Source organism: Branchiostoma floridae, chromosome 3 (assembly GCF_000003815.2).
Source record: "Branchiostoma floridae strain S238N-H82 chromosome 3, Bfl_VNyyK, whole genome shotgun sequence".
Taxonomy (NCBI): Eukaryota; Metazoa; Chordata; class Leptocardii; order Amphioxiformes; family Branchiostomatidae; genus Branchiostoma; species Branchiostoma floridae.
The window spans coordinates 27,812,759-27,835,449 of NC_049981.1; the positions used below are offsets into that span (position 1 = coordinate 27,812,759).

The 22,691-nt window shown below is 39.3% G+C and overlaps 1 protein-coding gene and 1 long non-coding RNA gene across 2 annotated transcripts in view; both read right to left on the reverse strand.

Annotated features, from left to right (window-relative positions):
• The window catches only part of LOC118412558 (serine/threonine-protein phosphatase 2B catalytic subunit alpha isoform-like), a gene marked incomplete in the record, with an annotated part of 40,093 nt that overhangs the window by 12,482 nt on the left and 4,920 nt on the right, over positions 1–22,691 (reverse strand). The window contains 8 exon segments of the mRNA XM_035815485.1: positions 2,183–2,308; positions 2,667–2,761; positions 3,273–3,350; positions 4,562–4,701; positions 4,892–5,037; positions 5,438–5,549; positions 6,020–6,144; positions 7,716–7,916. Of these exon segments, the coding sequence (XP_035671378.1) occupies positions 2,183–2,308; positions 2,667–2,761; positions 3,273–3,350; positions 4,562–4,701; positions 4,892–5,037; positions 5,438–5,549; positions 6,020–6,144; positions 7,716–7,916 (1,023 nt within the window).
• LOC118412560 lies at positions 19,154–21,033 on the reverse strand. The gene is made up of 3 exons (XR_004830786.1): positions 20,305–21,033; positions 19,557–19,661; positions 19,154–19,292 (listed from the first exon to the last, which is right to left on the reverse strand). It is a non-coding gene; the product is annotated as an uncharacterized LOC118412560 (long non-coding RNA).

Here is a 22,691-nt window from a genome sequence, read left to right on the forward strand (position 1 = left end):
TTACCTGTATTAGAAGGATTGCAATCATCTAGAGTACGAAAATGCAAGAAAAAGTGCATTAGTAAGATGGAGACATATTGGGAAGCTATCTGGATCGTGTACGGCGTCTATAAAGCATTTCCCGACAAGCACATACGCACAGAATCTATAGAAATACCCCTTATATTGTAAAACCTATTTTCGCGGACCACTTGTGTAAGCGTCAAATACAGATATTAGATGTCAGGCCGAAGTTGTGTCTCTTTCAATGACCCACAGAACAGCAAAACAAACAAAAAATGAGTACTGTCTGTGTTCTAGTGTCAGGGACAGCGTCCAATACAAGACAAAACGACGCGCTATGCTGTGTCAGGCACGATATTAACTCTTGTTGTATTCTGCTATTCCGCTTCTCCCAAAATCGTATGCTTGAAAGTAGGTTAAACTGACTATACAACTAAACGATATGTATCCCGTACTTCGATTTTTCTGACCGAAACCTGTGTTGTTGCTTCTCTTTACCCCCCCACCCCCACCCCGCGCAAACACACCCACACTTAGACTAAGCATGGCCACCGGACACGAATCCCCGCTACTCTGCACCCCCCCCCCCCCTTTATGAAAAAGAAAGGATAAAACCCCAAACGAAGTCTACATGACGCGAATTTCTACACTCGGACATCCGGATCGCAAAATAGTAATATTTAAGCGAATTTCTAGCCAGGTGTGATGAAAAATTGATACCTGGGCAGTATTCTAAACTCTCCTTGTAAAAGTTCTTATTTTGTTCTGTGATAGGTCCCGTCCCTTAAGCTCACCTTCCTTTGTGAGTGCTACAATTTGGTGTCAATGTGATTTCATTTACCGTTCTTCTACTCGCCAAGGTGGAAAAGCTACTTTTGGGCCAACCTGATCGCGAATTTATAAGTTGAACACCGCGCTATCTCAGTAAGACATTGCCCATCCCTTCTTTAGACTGACTTCTACAGCGCGCTACCTGGACTATCAGCAGCATTTCTCTTTCTTTTCTAAACGCGGGTAGCTACTTTGGCTATTGTAGAGGCTTGGCTTTACAGCTCTTCGTGATATGTGAATGTCTTTGGTTTTGGGGGCTAATTCCGATTCGATTTTTATCTAAATGCCCTTAATTACAGTTACTCCCCCTTTCTTCCAGCAGCATACACACGTGGTTTAGTATCGAAAAAAAACCATTTCTTGCATTCTCTTCCGGTTTAGATGAAAACCAGATGGACAGAGCATATCATTCTAACCCATAGTGTAAAGCAAGCACTTTTAATTGCTGCTCCGACACGTCAAAATAGCAATTAAAGTTCTTTTCAAAAAATTGTACTTTTACTAGAGTTGGGTAGGGGGCGCTTCTTATATGCGGCAAGATGTGGGCGACGTTTCTTGAGGCGTTGCTAGGTAACGGTTTGACTTGAGACGGAAATATTTTCAGAGATTATTGGGGGACAAGTATTCTTTTGTTTGCCAAGACATCTTAATAATCGACGGAATTAAGGTCTCGTTCCGGTATTACTCCGCCGGTGGACACTCAAACGTAGATCCTTCCAAAATATAAATGGGGCCCCAAATCGTGTGTTTATGTAGGTGATAAATTGCCTTTTATCGCCCCCATGTCATATCGAAGGATTTGAGATGAAAGGTTGTGTATTTCTGACAGGATCAGTTGGAAAAGTTTCGGCATTCGGGCGATTCTCGGACGTGTACGTTTGTTTGTCCTGAGTAATGCGGTAAGCGGGTCACTGAAGGAAAGCCCCACTTTCTGGATAGTTTTTCTGTGCAGTTATAGATATTATAAAAATCGATCCATCGGTCAGATTTTGAGGGTATTTTTTTGATTGATTACTGGATAAGTGCTCTTGTAATAGAAATGAAAACATCTCCAGCAGAACAGTTTCTTTATTGGATTTTCGCCCATTAAAGTTGCATAATAATACGTTGTTTTCAATGAGAGAGCAAAAGTCCGGAATGAGACCTGAATTGCATGTTAAATTCTAACAAGTTTGAGACAAACATGCATGAACCAATGTTAATCACTTTACAAAAATTAAGAAAGAATATACTGTTATTTCCTACCAATTTCACTGCATAAGTTTTTAGAGTAGAAGTTTAGAAAGAGAATTTGGCGGTAAGCTACCCTCCCTGACACTTGTAAAAAAACTACTGGAACTTCACTTACCCTTCTCCCCTACGAAGGGCAGGGACCAGGTGAAGACATCCATGAAGTTGGGTAGCCAATAGGGATGAGGCGAGCAGTTGAACTGCCGGATATTCATTACATTGTTTTCATACTTCAATACAGCAGCTGTGGGAGAGAAAATAAAGTACATGATTTAAGTGACACTGCAGTTTTTTCAAGGTGTGGCTTTTCTTTCCGATATTAAACCTTTTCAATGTTTTTATATTTTATTGAGTTAGAAGTTAGCAGTACGTTACTCGCCCTGCAACATACGGTTTTGATTTTATACAGTCAAACCTGTCTATAGCGGCCACTCAAGGGACCGGACAAATTTGGCCACTATAGACAGGTGGCCTCTGTATAGAGGTGGTAACCTGTAGATAAAATACCCAAGGGACCGACAAAAAGTGGCCACTATGGTCAGGTGGCCCCTCTGTAGAGGTGGCCCCTAATACAGGTTTGACTGTACTTTAAAACCACCCACCTTTGTTGTTGTAAACATCTAGGTAGTTGGGTGCAGAGAAAATCGTAATAAGTGAAGGAAAACCAGTAGCCTGGCTCTTTCTGTACATTCGATACCTGCAGGGAAAAGTCACAAAAGACATAGCATCTTTATCTTGTGGAAGAGTACTTAACAACTTTCAACCAATGAAATGTTTCAATACCCACAATGTGACAGGAAAATATAATGTATTTTAGCATAATTAAGTCCCTTCAATCACACACCAAATTGTTTTATTTTGTCATGTGATATGCATATGTTAAAGAAAATATTACATGTTGTCAAAACATTCAGCCAACTTTTATAATACTTGCCTACACGCATGATATTCCTCAATTCTTATATTTTGAAATTAAACATGACCATTTTAGTTGGCCATAAGCTGGTGTGTTACGCTAAAGGGCGATTATACCGGCTATATACATACAGATACAGACCACCTTGTCTATTGTGATAATTTCAACTGTCTGTCATTAGTAACAAGATTCAATCACATGACTGTTGCAGGGAAACTCAGCACAATATGGAATAGGCCATTTACAATATCAAACATCACAGAAGAGTGTAATGTCCAAACAAAAGACTTACCCTGCATCTTGCGCTTCATGTGCTCGAATTATTGACAACAGGTTGTTCTGTTGCAAGAACTCACAAGTTGCCGCATAGCTGAAGAATAGTACAATCACGATGTTAAGGCTCAAATCTTATACAGATGAAGTCATAAAAGTATTCAAGTCACTTTGCACATCTTCTTATATAAACTGCAACATCATGTTACAACTATTAATGACAGATAAAAAGAGATTGATGATAAAAATTAATGGCTGTCATATTGTAAAATCATGATTCCTCTTGCCTACTAAGATTTATGTTACTTATCTTCTTTGTGCTCAACAATACCACCCCATTGCCAGTATAGGAATAATGGTCTGGGTAAGACTACTAGTCTAGGAGTTAAAATCAGGACAAAGAACACTCTTAAGACAAGTTTTGACCATCAGTTAGCTACATGTAGTTCCAACTAGGGGAGGGTACGGTACAGAAAATTCAGGTCCGGACCTGAACCTGGACCTGAACCTGATTCAGTATGCGAGAACTTTTGAATGAGATACTCAAAACAATAGTCCATTTCGCTACAAAGAGATATGTTTTGTGGAGTACTAGTATGACTCACAGTGGCGTTTTAGAATCCTACAAGGCTAACTGCCTCTGTACGATTGACAATAGAAATGACTATAGCAGGGCTCGAAATACTGGGTGCATGTGCACCCAGGTGCACCCAAAATTGGAGCTGTGCACCCAATTATTTTCTGTGGGTGCACGGGGTGCACCCAAATATTTTCTTACGTTTACTAGTATGTATGTAAAGATATCAAAGTATACTAAGTATACATCATTTTCTTGACGTCTAAGTGTTAGAAATATAATAAAAATGTCTGTCATGGTACTTGTTTAAGAATTTGATAGCTTGCAACTAAGTTTTATTATTAGGTCATTACTTAAATTGAAGTGGTGCCCCCAAAAATTTTTTGGTGCCCCCAATTTTTTTAACTGGGAGAACCAGTGCACCTAATCCCAAAAATGAATTTCGAGCCCTGCTATAGACTGTACTTCGCTCTTGTTATTTTCTTCGACCAGTAAGCCACAAAACGTGTCAATTCCTGATCATATGATATGTTCATTTTCCAATAGTTCCAACATTTTTTCAGGTCCGGTTTTTCCGGACCGCTCCAATAAGAAAAAACGGTTTTGTACCGGTACACCGCACCGGGAACACCCCTAGTTCCAACTGCTGTGACTTTGTGCTCTCAGTCCAAACATCATGCTGTGAACTATGTTTCCTTTTCTTTAAGAGAACTCAAACTTTGATGCCTTACCTATAGAAGTAGGAGCATCCTCTAACACTGTTATGACTGAAGTGTTCTGCATTCTTTTCATTACCAAAGTCTTCTAATGGATCTGACCACAGCAGGTCACACATGGGGCCAAATGCTGGGGGCTCCTTGAATCTGTCCAACTGGAAAACAAATCAAAAAGGATTTTATTTGGATGGTTACTCTAATTTCATACTGCTATACAGTTACTGGGGATAAATATGAAAAACTAAAAAAAAAACTCACTGTGTTAATATTACAACTTTTAAAGTGAGTCCTTACTCCAACAGTAACATTCAATTCTCAGTTTCAAAGACCAAAACACATTCAAACCTTTCTAACGTCATCCAGTGAGTGGATTTCCGGGGACAGGCCTCCGTGCACACACAGGAACTGTTGGTTCATCAGGGCGGCCAGAGGCAGACAGTCAAATGCATCCATACAAGCATCGTACACCTCCTCTTTGTACTTTATTTTACCTGCATGGACAACACCAAGGAAGGTTAATAATCAAGCCCATCATTCTACGGTATTACATATACCAACTGTCCTCTTCTTTCTCCACATGAATATTCCACTTTTCAGAATACATGTATATCAAAATAAATCTACCATAACATGTCATCATTTATCTATGACAAGTCTGCCTACTACTGGTAACATTTCCAGCTTTCTTTACTGTGCTTTCCAACAGAACTTGAGCCGAGTTTCAACAATTCCAAAGTCAAAACAAGAAAAGTTATATGTACCCGAATGTAAGGTATTTGCTCCAGCCTCAACTTTTCATTGCCTTCCTTTGTCATACAAAAGAGAGTTCGAAAAAATGTTGCAACTGAAGAGAACAAGCTGTTATGTTGGGGTGAATGTATTAACACTTACACTCTTGTTTGAAGGTGAAGTACTCTGTAAGATGCCTGCACTCGTGGTTGCCTCTCAACAGATATAGTGTTGTGGGGTAGAGCATCTTCAGAGCCCACAGATAAAGAACACACTGAAAGTAGATGATGTAAAATTGTAGGCTGAATTATAAAGTACTGACTTCTTTGTTCCAATTAATATCTATTCCACAACACACAAACCTCATCTAAAACACAAAAATTCACAGTGGATACTTTCAAAGGAGCATTTGAGGCTGACAACTGCTGCTATTCTCCAATTGACACTATTTTTGGAAGTTCAAAGTGCAAGCTACTCCAAGGTATATAAAGTTAAGTATGCTCTAGTACAATGCACTTTAGACAGCATCAGTACTCGTACAATTTCCCAGAGTACCAGAAACGTGCATACTTTACTTCAATACTGTGGAGCTGTATGCATTTTTTACTTCCAAAATATTGTATGTATTTGCAAATAACATCCATTTCCAGCCTCTTTTAAATTCTTTTAAGCTGAACTCATTCACAACCATGCTACAATGCAGAAATTATTAATGAACACAGAAGTCCAGAAAAGACTACCTACCTCTATGCTGAAATACCCCCTGTCCACATAGTCTCCCAAGAATAGGTATTTGGTGTTGGCAGGATTGCCCCCCACTTCAAACAGCTTCATCAGATCATAGAACTGTCCATGGATGTCACCACATACTGCAGGAACATCACAAGCATCCATTACTGACCACAGTCTGAACCTGTCAACAATGGTCAAATGGAAACACCAAACCTACCATATAGCTTTTGACATTTTCCACATTATACGGATCTACTACTAGCAACTCATTGGCTACACATCATCTTTTACCATTACAAGTTGTTTGTGAAATATTATTTGTTGCATTGCCACTACAAATGACGCCAAATGCTCTATGTGGTTCAACATGCTTTAGGACCTGCAGTACAACCTTGGGATACTAGGTGGCACTTCTGACAGCTGTGTTAACTGATATACAAATGTAGCTAGAGCAAGCATGCTTTCTCTCCGCTTTGCTTTGCTTTAACTACCTAAAAACCTACATCATAAATGAAATGTCACTGCCACAGAGGAATGTGTTGGATTTTTCATCATAATTACTTTCTATGAGACAAGTGTATTGCAAGCCACAAAATTGCAATTTTATTCATAAACACCGTAATTCCTCCCCATACTTTACATTTGTCCTTTTCTCTTCCGATTACTGATTGACTGCAGTTCCAATTTGAATTTGATAATGATTAAGAACAGCAGTATGATTTTATTTGCTATGTTGTATACCAAACAAGTTACATTCATACAACATGAATTTGCTTCTCTAACACCATTGACAAAGATGATACGAGTTTGATCACTGCACCCTGATAAGCTGTCACATTCAAACCTTTGCCCAGAAACTGAAGAACTTTTAAGTCTGCAAGTAAATGACAGTTTTAATATGCAAGTATACTTTACACACTGCACTTTTAGCAGTAATCTAAAACCCTTGGCAAATTTCAATACTACCTAGACCTTACCTAGGCTAGGGGCCAAATTCTCTGCCATGTAGACATTTGTATGCAACTCCACATCGCCGAGCTGACAAGGGCCTATCTACCTCCAGCTACCTAAAGCTATAGATATTACAAGCTATATTTAGCCTGCTATCAGAAACACCTTGGGGTTATAACTGTAGTTTGATCTGCTGTGGATTCAGATGTAGTAGCCAAGTGTTACATGGCAGGCTTTTTTTTTTACCTCCCGGGAGGCTACAGTATCACAGTATCAAACTCTTCAAGATATTTTGAATGCTGTGAACACAGTTAATCTGTGGTTGGAATTGATATTACCAATCTCACCTGTCTGCTTTCTTCAATATCTTATATAGCTAGTGTTTTTCTTCCTCGTCTGGTACCAATGTAGGTAAGCCGCTGAGGTCACATACACATGGCCAGACAAAATGTGACATTTTCTGCCCTGATCCATTTTCAGAACTATGTTTTCTTTGAGTGAAATATAATCAAAGTCCTAAAGACTTGGTCACAGTAGGTAACTTTTATTGATTAAATCCACTGCAAATGGAAACAAAACAAGACGCGCAAAAAAAATAAGTAATGTACCTAAATCTTCAAAATAGTGGGTGGAGCAAGGGAAATATGGCAAAGTGCAATTTCTGAAGGATACAATGTCTGGCCAGAAATCAAATCCCTAGATCTCCCGCACACTAGCCTAGCTAAATGGCCAACACTGTGGCCTGACGACCACCTACCTGTTACGGGAGCCTCGATGTCTATCATGGTTTTCTCCTTCCTTAGGAGCTCTGCTCCGTCGTTGATTATTTTCAGGGCCACGGCATCGTCCACCCTGCCTTCCAGGAGGAAGTGCTGCTTCAGCACGTCCATCCGAGGCTTCCCATTCTGGTCAAACACCTCCTTTATGGTCAGCCGATGGCTCGGAGGGAAGGGGACACCTGGAGAGAGGCAAAAATGGGGGCTTAGAATATAACATGACAACGGGACATGGTGTGCACGAATGGCAAAATAATATAAACAAGAGCATCAAATTCAACAGTAAGTTAATAGTGGTAATCCAATGACAAATGCAACCTTGAATCATCACATCTTTTCATTATTAAACTTAAAATAACCTCATTAGATAAGAATAGCTTCTATGACACTTTAATATCAACTAAAAGAAACAATTTTAGGTGCAAGACTAGGTAATTTAGCTACCGACTGCCATCAAAAGCTCAATATTTCCTCCTGTTTTTTACATCATTATTGAAACATTCAAATATCTTTGACTCCAACCATGAAACAACATGTGCACAACAAAATATACCAATCAATTAAGAGATTTTTCAGCTTCAAAGCTGTCACATCAAAAGTTGCAGCAGCTTTCAAATACGGACAACAGATAGGAATCAGTTGAGTGGAATCCTGCTAACTCCTCTTGAAAAGGTGTAGCACAGTTCACTGCCTGACATGAAACAGAAACAATTTAGATAGATAAATGTCTGCCAGCGCCATTAACCTGCTTTTCCAGTTCGTTTCAAACTATCATTATAAACCTCGGGCAAGAAATTTTGTCTCGTTTTCACATTTAGGGAGGGATGTTTTCGTCACTAACAAACAGATTTGCTACATGCCAAGATCAGTCGGACATTTGGAAGAGATGCTGAAAAAATGCACTAATCAAAGTTTGTTTGATTGAATGAGTACTGCTTACTAATTTGCTTGTCTGTCCAACCACTAGTTCTAGATTGAGGAAATGTTGACAATTTCAAAAGTGAAGCCAATTTGCATCCTTCAGCATGCAAATCCTTCACTGTCAAATGATTCTTAAGGGGCTTCTACATGTACATGAATTCTACAACCTTTAAGTTGACAGTTGACACAGCAATTTGTAATTCCTCCCTCGGTATGGAAGAATATTGAAGGCATAGCTGAATCTCAAAAGATAGAAATGCCTCCTATTTTACTGTTACATGTATTATTAGCCTCTCACGAAACAGATATTGTTATTATTAAATATAACACAAACAGGATGTGCCGGGATGGATGGAAGGATGATATGTTTTATGTAACATAACAAAAACTGACGTCTTTCCAACAAATATATAAGATATGATGGGATCCACCACTCAAGTCTCTGATTTCTTTACTTCAGGAAAATACTAAGAATTGCCTGAACACCCTAAGTTGAAGAATGACCTGTCTTTTTTGGTTGGCTTGCAGAAATTCCTGTGCTGTGCAACACGCCACTATGGTAATCATTATTCAAGGCTGATAAATTCTGCCTCCAGAGGTACAGGCCAGGCAATTCAGAATAGAAAGGTTTGCATTTTCAACAACGGACTTTGGGATGATTTGTTATTTCTGCCTTTTCACAAGTTAAACCAATTCTTCTTCTTAAGCTTTCAACTGCCAGGTGCTTGCATATCCAGCCCATCATGATTGTAGCTTGCCAGGACACAAGCCTCTCTCACATGCTGAAACAGCTGAAGACACAATTTCTGCTTCCAAACTGTATAATATATTCTTACTGTTTAGATGTTCCAAATGGACCTCATGGCCACAGATAAAGCTTTCATACAGCACAGGGTAATTGCTTTAGACAAGTTCAACAGCGAACCCATAATATAACTGTTGGTAATGGCCAATGAGAGTCTAACGCCACTATCGCTGTCAAAATCCCTCCAGGGGTTGTTTCCATGTCACCCAGCTTTCAGTTCTAAGAGATTCAATCTGTTGTCTGAAACTGGCATGAAATTGGACTAAACCTTACTTCTCCAACCATGTTGCCTGTGGCATGTTCGCCAGACCAATCACCATCATTCCAACGATTCTACTGATTAGTTGTTTGGAAATCATACGGACCATCACTGTCACGCGATGATTGATGCCATATCAAATTAGGAAATGCTACATATTGTAGCTCCTTCCCGCTATCAGAAACACAGGGTGAACTTTCCATGCTGTTGGCCAAGGTTCAAATAACTCTACAAGGTGACACTTGTATCAGATCATGTAAGCAGCATATGTGAGTGAGTCACGGATGACAGGAGCAGAGCTGCTGTAGACTTTGTCTACATGGTATGTGATATTGTGGAAAGGACAGATCAATGATAGCTGATAGCATTGTTCTGGAGTGATGCACTTTACCCTTACCCTTTGGTAGTTATGTACCAAATGTATACTGATTATCATAGTGCTGGTAGAATTAAGTAGGATCTTAATAAGGAAAGAAAAAAATTTAGTACAGCATGTTGTCATATTGCAGGTGCAAGTAAAGGAAGTAGTGTTTTGAAGCCATACACAACCATTTATTGCTAATGCCACCACTGTGGATGCACTGCCTGTCCTATGGAAATTCCTGTCTTAACCCCTGGACATATGGACAACCTTGATAAGGGAAAAGTCGGCAGATGTCACAACCCAAGATGGAGAATCCATCATTCTTAGATTTTATCAAGGTGACTGAGACTAACTAACCGGAACCGTCACTTATTGTTCATCACAGAATGCTCTTTCACAAGATTCACGTAATAAATTTTTCAATATTTACCAGTAAATTTTTCAACATTTATCAGTAAGAGAACAGAAGCTTATAAACAATTAATAGGTACAGAAGGACCAGACACCCTTCACAGTGATATCTTCATTATACTATTTATAGGTCAAATACCATTTTTAGGGGTGACAGGATTTTGACAAACAGGTTCTTCACTGCAATATTTTGTTTGAATTTTTATCTATCAAGTGTATCACATATGTACTCACCTACTTTACAAATACAGTAGAAGCCAGTTAATTGCACAACGGATAAACGCACACTTCTGTTAATTGCACGGAATGCCCAAATCCCAAACCGGTGCGGTCAAGCTAGATACCTTCGCATTATTGCACCAGCCGGATAATTGCACGAAATTCACTGGCAAATAGGGCGTGCAATTAAGCAGCTTCTACTGTACAGTATTTAACTTTCTCGGGATTTGCAGAACCTACTTAGTAAGGGCTTTAGTATTTTGAGAGGATTCCAAACAGCGAAAAAAAAAAACATACACAATGTCTCCATACAGAAATAATACTAACTGGAAATCAACTTAACAGCTGGACATCCCATTCTTTTGGCCCTGATTTGGTCCTACATAAACTCCAGACTGAGTCTGGAGGACAAATTTAGAATTGCCATTTTAACATCTCCCATGGCACATGTGAAGGATGAAGAAATTTGACCCTCATTAACCTGCCGTCTCCCTGTAACTAATGTAAGGAGACCCACAGCCAACTTGAGGAAAGACTACACTGCACTCAACTCCAGTTTGACATAAGGTTCCTGGGAGAGCCACTCAGTCTGTAATTACACAGCTACTGATACTAGGCAAGGTCATGATTCAATCAGCGATACACTCTCCACAGCTGATAACATGCTTAAAGTAGGTTTCATGTTGAAGTTTGGAAATTTTTTCAACACAAAAGCAATTTGCTCACCTCTAATTTCTGGTCACTCATTATCATACATTGACCTTGAACCACAAAAAGTCATAAAAGTAGGTGTTACTTTACAATCATGTTCTATTTCCCCAGTAAAGAACAACACAGGGTATGATCTTCCGAGCTTAGATAAAGCATTTTTCAGAACTTAGATAAAGCATTTTTCAGAACTAGCTATATAACCATTGACATTTAGATGCCTATCTTTGGTAATGTTAATCTTATACAATTTATCTATACAATACTGCACTGAGTTAAAACATTTCCATCACAGCTTTCACAGAAGAAAACAATTATAGCAGCCCCAGGCACATAGCCCTGTTGGCTAGCCTGGTTTCAGTACCATGATATTTCCAGTACAGGGTTTACCCTTGATATGGAGAGACTCTACATCATATAAGGTGTGCAGTACCTGTTTCCCATGGGACCTCATGTGGGCATTGACCTGCCAAACTCTACTTAGGAATCACCAGGATTTTGCTACACAGGGGCAATGAACCCTCATCATACTTTCACTGTATGCCCTTTTAACAAATACAGTAGGCCCCTAGAGGACAGATTCTGACTAAAGCTAGCCTGGATGCCAGACTGTTTCCATACAACTTGGAATTTCCAAGCTGAGGAGTTTGCTTGTGCAGGACCTGGAAACAGTCTGGCATCAAAGCTAGAATGCAGCCCTGCCAGGCCACAGTGGACTCAATCTGAGCAATTTGCCTAAAATCATGATGTCATTATTTTACAACTACACATCAGCAGGTAGAATTCATGATGTACAATGCTCATATGCTACCTGCAGTTGTGGTCATTGAAGGTGTAAAAACACAAAACACAGGAACTTTGAGAGAATAATCCAAGGCGAACTGTATGAATCTATTCCAATGCACGTCAATACCACACTTGTTTTTCTACACCAAATCAAACAACTTTTCCACCTATATCTGCGGATTACTTGCCAGATAATCCCACCACAATTCCACATCTCCATCGGTCCCTCTACACTTGCAAAGCAACAGCCTTGTGCTGGGCCTCTACATCTTTACTTCAGACTATTCATAAATGTCCAATTTCCCATGACTGATGAGACCAGGGCCACCAGTGTAATCACCTGTTTGCTATGCTATTGCCAGGTACGCAATCTACCCTGGTGGGACAACAAACTGCAAAGGGGCTTAAATGAATACTCAGCTAGCTAATACACATATTTTGCCAAAGGGAAGTGCTAAAGGTCCACTGAAATGCGCCAAGCTATAGATAATCCTCTCCCTGCCCGCCCAACTATGTTGTAAAAATAAATAGCACACCTTGCTGCTGCATGCATTTAACAGAACCTGGCAGCTTGTTGGTGATTGATGGCTTCATTAGGGGGTGGGGAGGAGAATACAAATTGTGAAGACTCCTGGCGGATATTTAAAATAGTATTCAAAATCAAATTACATCAGATGAAAACGTTTCATCTGCACCATGTACAACACCATTTGAAGCTCACTGAGGTTGGCAAGATGAGATTATCAAATGATGTGACACATAAAACTACAGCTCAAAATGTGTTAGAAAAAATACACCATTTCATGAATTACACAGACCAGCACCAGGGACCAGGCAGTTTCTACATCTATCAGTATTTGGGTTACCTTCTTAATCAGGTCAAATTAACACAGGAGAATTCTTCTCAAGTCAGTGACCTTTACTAGGGACACATCATTTGTCATGTTACCTGGTCCCTGGGACAAGTATTGGTGTAATGGTCTGCAAACTTTCATCATTCCCAACTGAAGTAAACTGACTTCTATTACTTCAAGTATATAACTATTGTATGTGTATTTATTGTATAACATACAGACTCGCAGCTAAGGGTCAACAAGGAAAATGAACAAAGTTCAACTCAACTCGCAGCTAGTACATTTGTAAATGTCATATCTTTGATGGGATGAAACATGAATATCACTACCCTCACAAAGGACTAATTTGTATATTGATTTAGATTTTAAAACATTACTCAAAGTACATTTCTGATATGCTATCATGCTCTTTCGCACACTTTATCAAATCAAGGCTATAAAACTTCACAATTTGTTAAAGAGGCTGACTCTTAATCAAAGATACATGTAGTCTGTCTTACTGCCAATACTAGTATTGCTAAGAATCTAACACTTGCTCGTACTTGGCTTGCAGCTAATATCAAGTCAGGGCTCGAAATAATGGGGTTTTGTGTACCCATGTGCACCTAATATTTTTTCCATTGGTGCACAGGGTGCACCCAGATATTTTCATAGGCTTATGTATGTAAAGATGTCAGTATACTAATAAACGCTATATTCTTGACATCTATGATGTGTTTTAAAAACAATGTCTGTCATAGTACTTGTATAAGAATTTGAAGTTGGAATTTGGGTTAATCAAAATTTTCAATACTCCAAAGTTTACACTTTAGGTTATCATGATATTCTACTTTATTTTATGTGGTGCACCCAAAATCATTTTGGTGCTCCCAAATTTCTAGGCTGGGTGCACCAGTGCGCCTAATCCCAAAAATGAATTTCGAGCCCTGCAAGTGGATACATAATCAATAAATTTTATTTTGTTACTGACAAACTGTCCATTAAATAAATTGGCTAGTGATATTTTATGGGGAAACGTCTTGGGTAAAACAAGAATCACAGCCTGGGTGTTATACAGTGTAAAGGGAATGGTATGCCCAAATATCTATCTTAACAGTATTATCATAACATGTCCTTTTAGTGCTTCTATGTCAATAAATATCTTCAAATCTCATGTGCTGTTCATCACATTTTATGACAGCTTATTGGGAAGACAAACAATCTTTCATCATTAAATGCAAGCATAAAGCAGAAATTTCAAAGAATTCCCTTCAAAAATGTAATAAACTCTACTGAGCTTTGGGGTAGATATCATCACTCTTCTTTCAAATAAACAGTGTACATTCAGAACTTTATTGTCACAGTGGCAGGTAACATTAAGGCTACCACATCAGAAAATCAATAATGACAGCGTCTTATTTCAAAGCTTGCATGACAAAGTCTTACAGGGCTCAAAGTAGGATGTGGAAACCTTGAAGATTGATTTTTCTGGTAAGTTGAGTCAATCCTATAGCACTGCCTAACAGCAGTCACAACGATTGTGATTTTCATGTACGGTGCATACGATCCTAGTTTACTCCTATACTCACAGCAAAACTCTTCCCTCTGGTGGGAGCTGACTTCAATTCCACTCCACACATGCAGACTACAGATTTGGTAATTCAGTTAAAGGAATGGCCTTGGCGCTCTATTGAGAGGAAAGAAATAGAATACCAAACCAGAACCATCTCTGTGAAATGATCCCTGAAGTTGAGAAAATGAAGCCATGGTATTCCAGCAACAGCTGTGACTCAGCCATGACAGGCTCTTCTCAGGTTTGAATCTCTTGTGAGTTTGCCGATGAGTAATAAGTAAAGTTCTATTCTATCTTGTCATGAGTATTAGGGATTTACTCCAAAGCATTATAACTATAAAAGTAAAAGACTAATCAGGGCTCGAAATAGTGGGTGCATGTGCACCCAGGCGCACCCAAAATTGGAACTGTGCACCCAATTATTTTCTGTGGGTGCATGTAGGGTGCACCCAAATATTTTCTTACGTTTATGTATGTGAAGATATCAAAGTATACTAGTATACATCATATTCTTCACATTTAAGTGTTAGAAAGAAAATAAAAATGTCTGTAATGGTACTTGAAGAATTTGATAGCTTGTAATTCAGTTTTATTATTAGGTTATTACTTAAATCGAAGTGGTGCACCCGAACTTTTTTTGGTGCACTCAATTTTTTTAAGCTGGGTCCACCTAATCCCAAAAATGAACTTCGAGCTCTGCTAATGAACACTGCAGTAACTAGATGCTACTAGTACTATCCCCAAATCATACTAGTTTCTTTGCCTTAGCAATGTATACATTTGTACAATCTAGTAATACTAGTAACATAATGTTCTTCCAATTCTTAGGCCCGATCTAGATACATTTTTTCCCGATATAGCCGCATCCGCCGATATCGGCGGGGCCGATATCGGGGGGCATCTAAACACATTTTGCAAATGGTAGCGTGGGATATCCGCTCGTAGCGCGGAACACCCGCGGCGCGGAACATTCGTGACCCCTTTTGACCTCTGGTGACACATCCCGCGGATTTCAAAATGGCGGGAATGCCGGTAGCTTTTCCACTCGTTATCAATCAGGTAATGTTCTTTCTGTATCTCATGCGCGTGATCTTAAACATGAGACACCATGCAAGGGTAGGGCGCAGGAGGCGATTGAGATACAGGGAGAGACGACAGCGACCGGCTAGAGTGAACGCAGCGTTCTTTCTCGCTGCCCTGATTGTGGCGGAGGGTGGAGAGCCTGTACACCGGGGTGTACCAAGGAATCCCGCGTCCTTTTGGGATCTCCGACGACGACCATACACTTATAAGAAAGGCGGTTTCTGCATGGCTCCATGTGCAACGGGAGCGCCCAGCTTTTCCCTCCGCCATCTTGCTCTCCCGCGCTGTTCCCGCGTTATATGCTAATGAGCCCGCGTTAACTGTAGTTATATGCTAATGAGCTTCGCGAATTCGCGGAGTCTACACGCGCGCGGAACATGTCGGGGACCCCTGCTAAGGTATCGGTAAGGTATCGTTAGATGGCTTACGAATGGTCCGGACCATTCGGGAGAAATTTTCCCGATATAGTAATGGCGATATAGTAGTTGCATCTAGACGCTGAAAAAAAGCTGTCGGCGAGAGGTAGTAGGCTCGCCGATATCGGGAAAAACTGTGTGTAGATCGCGCCTTAGTCACATTCACCTCAATGGTGATGAACTACTAATTTACTAAATAACAACGGCCATTATTGGAGTCCATATCATCAAAAGATCGTTACCCAAAACACCATACTACAAGCTTCATACAAAGACAGTAATGAGGTTAGTCATTTCACACCTTGTTGCTAAGTCACTTCACACTGTGTAAATTTGCTCATGATACTAGTATGTAACACTTGACGATACTTTATTGTTTACCTCCAATTCAGTAAACAAAGGTACTATAAACACCTGTTTTTTAAATATAAATTGCACTGACCATAGACTAAAGGGGTCGGTTTTCTGGGGGTAAGAGGAATACATTTTGGTCATAAAGCACTTGATAATGGGAGGGTTAGAATTACGTTGATGTTATGGGAGAAAGACACATATAATTTGTACAACTCTTTCAAAATACACTTGCAACATTACTCCTATTTACTGGAGCATAGCTAGATTAACAACAAAATTACTTGCTACCACTTAATCAAGAAATTCTGATTCTTCAATTTGATCTTTCATAATCATATATATGTGCTGTGTTAAGTGCATTCAAAGGTCAGTCTATGTCAGACATGTAGTTGCTATGCTTTTGTTGTGTGTGTCTTAACTACACTATTTCCCTAACCTTTCCTACCTCTATACCTTAAGCAAACACTAATCCAGTGTAATCGTACTTGCAGACATGGAGCACTGTTTAACTACTACAAACAAAACAATTATCACCCATAACTCCAGCGTACTACGATATAAACCGTGGCTTTGTTTTCCATAACAATAGACACTTCTTGCTAGGTAGCAATGTTTGTTTTGTGCGGCAGTGTTTTGCTTTATCAGCTTTTTGTGTCTCGCGCCCAATAACACCCCATAGGGTAGAAGTAGATAGGTAATGACTGATAGGTCTGACACAGTGCATGAATTAAAATGCATCAAAAATATAAACAAACACTTGGCTGGAAGAATAAAAGGAAAACCAATTTCCTTGGATCTGTTTGCTATACTGAATATTAAAACAAAATGCATAATCTTTCACCTTGGGAATTCTTCAACAGAATAGTACTTAAGCAAGAGACGTCTGTCCAGCCAGTTTGGTTACCATGACAACATTTCAACATTATTAACATGTCAAGGTTTTATCACATCAACACTGTCCTTAGGTCTCTGTGACTGCTGAGTATAAAACAGGTGACATTTGTTATGTTGGTCTCTTTGAACATCAGAAGTTATCTGATTTGCATTCTTTTTTAAGATTGTTTAAAGGACACTAAAGATACATTTGTACAGCAAGTAGAATACAATTCAACACAGCCCCTCAGGTCTAAAGAAGTCACAGTAATGTACTGCCATAAAAAGTTTTCAAAATATTTCATGGAAATGAATAAAAATATTTTTTCATGGAACTACACTATTACTTATAACTGCTAGTACATCAGAATGATGACCCAGAGGGAAATGCTTTTGCACTTTCTTCCATCCACGATGGGCTTAGTTCATTATTGCCGTCAAGAGTAAAACTACTAAATGTTACCTCAATCCAATCAACAAGTAACTTAGGAAAAGGACTAGGAATTTGCCAAATCCTATGGAAAGATACAAAAGGGAGTTGTGAAGATCTCTTTATGATGACTGGGAAGAGGATCTTTCTACTGGGAAGGTTGCCAAAAGAAATCCAACTTGATTCCAAGGCTGTAGAAAACATGCCACCATAGAAATACCTTCCCATCAAGGACAAAACCATGGTACATAGCACAGATACTGCCTTGGAAGAATCAAGGGCCCCGTTCATATTAGGTATTCCAACCAAAATTTTAAAAACACAATACAATGACTGTTTTTACTGTTTCTGAAAGAGCTAACAAAGAGGAGTAAAATGCTTTTTAAATGAAGCAAATATCTTGAAGGGTTGCTGAGATATGGCTTCACAAAGTTGCCAAAACGTACCCTCAGATATGGCCGGCTGCGCGATAAATGATGAAAATGAACAAAACACCTTTTTTGAGGGGTGATGAAAAGGTAAGTAAAGGCTGCAATGCTTGTTTTATCTTATTTCCCTGTAATATGTACTACATAGAATCACTCCACAGAGTTCTGAACATTCATGTCATTTTATTATGTTTTTACACAGGGTCGAAGTATGCATTTCACAACAAATTACACAGGTGGCACCGTGACCTTTGACCCCTGGAGAAGGAAAAATCCTCCAAAGTTCACACACTTGTATCTCTTGACAGGAACAACCCTGTCTTTCAATATTTTACACATAACAGCACCCACTGGTGTCCTTTCACCCAATAATTGTCATCTTACCTGTAATTCTTTAAAACATAAGTAAATTTGGGTTTAAAAGTTCACATTTTGGGTTACGATTAATGGTGTTTTTGCACCAGTTGAGTCGCATTGCAGAAGATTAAATATCATGCTTCATGTACTTTTGCAATGTACACAACATTATGGTATCTTATATTACCAACAATGTCACATCCATAGAATATCAGCAATATTAATTGCCTTATAACAAGGTCAACTTGGTCAAGGTGAAAGGTAAGTGTGTGAATATGTCGCATTATTTTCATGTTGAGTCATGATGTTACATTGTATCAACAGTGCAACTTTACACTTGTATGATAAAATATAGAAGACAGATGTTTGTACTAATAAGAAATAAAATATCAATAGGTAGACATTGTTTAAACACTAAATTTATTAGGATAAGTTCAACATTTTTCAAGGTCAAAGGCTGTCTTCAGGATACATACAATCGATACAGATTTCTTTGATGTACTTGCAGGTACATGTACTTCTCCTTATAATGCAATGTAAACAACTTTTTACAAAAACAACAGGCTTACTTATCATTTTCTGTGGTAGCAACAGTATTCTTATTAACAAACTTAATGCTAATGGAACTGGCTGCACAACTTGTCAACATTATGTTTGACCTCTACCATTCAATATCTCTGCTCCATTCTCCGGTCTTATATCAGCTACATCTGGTACTTGGTACAATCTACATTCCACCTGAAAAACAAAATTATTTGAGTTTTATGATTAACATGTCTACCATGGCGATAATGTTCTTCCATCTGAGGGGATGACGACCTACTCCAGTACCACGTCTGATGCTCATCTACATCATCATCTTTCTTATGACTTCTTTCTTTCTTGTGACGAAAGAATCAGAATGATCCAATATTCATGAAATAAAGAATTCAATAAAGAAAGAAAGACAAGTTGGAGTAAGGAATAGAGTAACTTATTATCATTGATTAAGTAGATAAATACCTGCAACAAGATGGAAGGAGGTAAGTGTCACTGTTTCTGAGCCATCTTCTGCGACTGAACCTCAGTACCAACTGCGACAACCTCGCCCGGTCGGTAGGAACCAGGCTGATAGTAGAGACAAGAGTATAATATTGCAGGTAAGTACAGATCTATGATTTTTGCTACACCAAGAATCCTTTGGCACAATCTGACAAAGAATACACCATCTGGTTGCAAAAATTTTTCACAATGACAATGAAAATCCCATTAGTGTTTTGAAAAATTTGGGCATAGGTTCCCCGGCTGACCCCTAACCGGGGGCCACGGTGCCTCAAGTTCAACAAGTGAAAAAAAATACACAATGGTATTTTAGACTTGGAACGAGGCAAGAAATGATTCACAAGAACAATAACGATAGCATTGAAAATACAATTGATATTTAAAAAAAAAAAATTGGGCATAGGTTCCCCGGCTGACGGGGGCCACGGTGTCTAATTAGTTCAACAAGTGAAAAAAATACCAGTATACAACAGGCCATGCAATGATCCATATAAACAATATACTAAAGAAAGCAATAAACTAAGAATAATCAAGAAGAAATAATTAATAAGAAACATTTTACATAAGTTTAATGACTAAAACATGGATAAAGAAACATTGCACAGAAATTATATTACTGGGATTGACTTGAGAAAAAATTGTTCAAAAGCACATTTTCTTCAACATGCCCCCCTCCCCCAAACACTACAAGTTCTATCAAGTATTTTACCTTGAAATTCTTCATCCATAGCGTCGAAAAAGGTTCTATTTGTGCCGTTTCAGTCACATATCCTCCGTTTCTGAAGGGCGCGTGGCCCAAAATTTGGCGCGTCAGGAACGCGCGGCGCCGCCGGCCGGCCAAATCGGGGCGATCTTCGGGGAAAACAGCTCGGCGCTTCACCGGTGTGTATGCTATTAACATGCCGATTACATCAAAACGTAGCCCTGGTTTTTGTCGTCATTTTGGCACCCGGAACAAGAAGAAAAAATAAAATTTGTTCGGTGATTTTTACCAATAAAGATCGACGAATTCTTTTAAATTGACTTTTATCCCCCGAAAAATTAATTTTTCGTCATGTTCCAGGCATCATTTTAAAGCTTGAAATCTGCTCTTTTAAATGGTGCAACTTTCATTCTGCTGCGGTCTAAGACGGCGAAGCGCAAGCGCAGTAAAGTGGGGCTTCCCCGGCGGCTGCAGGCGGAAGTGTGGAGCCACGCTTCGGAGCCGCGGCCGCCCCGCTTACGGCGCGCCGTTTTCACCGGCGAATTTCTGGCGTTTTAAACAATTCACAAGCAAAATAAACACATCACAAGAAAGAGAAACTTATATGCTTTATTTTGATGGGTAACTTTGCCTCTAGAACCGGATAGTTTTTGTACCGCGAGTGTGGGAATATGGTAGGAAATTTACGGATCGCGCTACGTCAGAGGGTTTTCGCGGTAGCGTTGGAATACCTATTCATATTAAACCAAATCTTATTCCAAATCGAAACCACCGAAGCTGGATTAATGTGGCTTCATCTGAATGCTTGAAGCTACATTGAAGCTGGCCAAATCGTGAACTACCTCTAGGAGGTGGTTTCCATGTGGCTCTCACGAACTGCAACTCCAATGTGAACAGAAATGTGGCTTGAACCCAGCTTACTTTGCATACTGACCCGGTCATGAGTCATGTGGTCATATGAAAATTAACCTATTTTCCACACTAAAACAGCTTTGCTAGAATATTCCTCGGATCCTGCGACAGACATGCTACCAAATTGGCGAGTTTTGTCTGGAAAGCTCAAGGAACGCACAAAAACAATAACATGCACAACGGGGTGGATGCTCAGTAAGAAAGGCTTTGCAAAAAAATGGATGCCATTCCGTACAAAGATACTAAAAGGTACTCAACCATAATTCCAAGAGTTAAATGACAGCATTCATTCTATGACATTGACAGGATCCACCACGCAGTCTCGCTGAATGAAGCTCAAACTGGTTTGCAGTTGGATGCAATTTTTACTACTCGGGAACAATCGGATCATGTCTGTGGTATGCAACTTACCTGATTCTGATTTACAAGGCTTAGTATGAACAGGCCAAGGTGTCAGTAAGCAATATCCTTTCAAATAATGCAGTAGGGTGACTGTTAAATAACTGTTAATGCTATCAGCTACAGTTAATGGAAGAAACTGAGTGAAGATTATGGTTACAAAAGGCTTCAGGTAACATGTAGAGTTCATCCCAGGTTTTTAAAGTGTATGAATCTATGATACAACCATAGTCCCCGACCCTCCTGATGAGGATGGGACTAGGTGAGGTGAGGGTGAATCTATGAACACCATTCACACCACGGTATCATTCCAAGAAGGAGGCTTTCCAAAAGAGCTTGTTGCCAGGACACTACCAGTACTCTTCCCTCAAGGACTTGCAACCTGGGAGGTGGTTTCTTTTTGGCTCACACGAACTGAGACTCCAATGTGATCATGATTTCAACATTCTTTATCAATGAGGTGGAACAGATACTTCAGAGATGAGGAGATCATGTCAGAATCTGCCAAGATAGGCTCCAACACAAAAGTCTCCCTTGCTTTAGTAAGTCTATGGATTAGATTGTGATAAAACTACCCATACCACTTAAAATCGAAAACTTGGACACTAAAGTGTACTGACACAATGAGTTAACATAACAATTTCCAAAACATATGACTATCTGAATTGGTCCTAACAGACAGAATGCAAGTGTGAAGTGCAAAATACAAAAACCAACTGCAGATATGTAATATCAGGTTGTGTGTAATTGTGCTGACTGAAAAGAGATTATGTCCGAAGAAAAACATGCGAAGTCCATGTAATTGTGAATGCCCCTGAATACCATTCCATGTCTGCAAACCACCCCACCAACAATTACCTTGCAAGTCAAAATTCTCCAAGATAAATATCTTAGAAACCAAGGTCAGAACTACAATGAAACCTAAACATGATCTACTTTCACAAAGTAGAAGAAAGGTGGTAAGTCTTCTTGGTGTTTATATATATTTGAAAATGAAAGCCACAACGACAGGGCAACAAAAAACAGGGCAGTGTTTTGGTAATCGCAATTAATCAACAATAGCTAAATACCTCATAAATTAA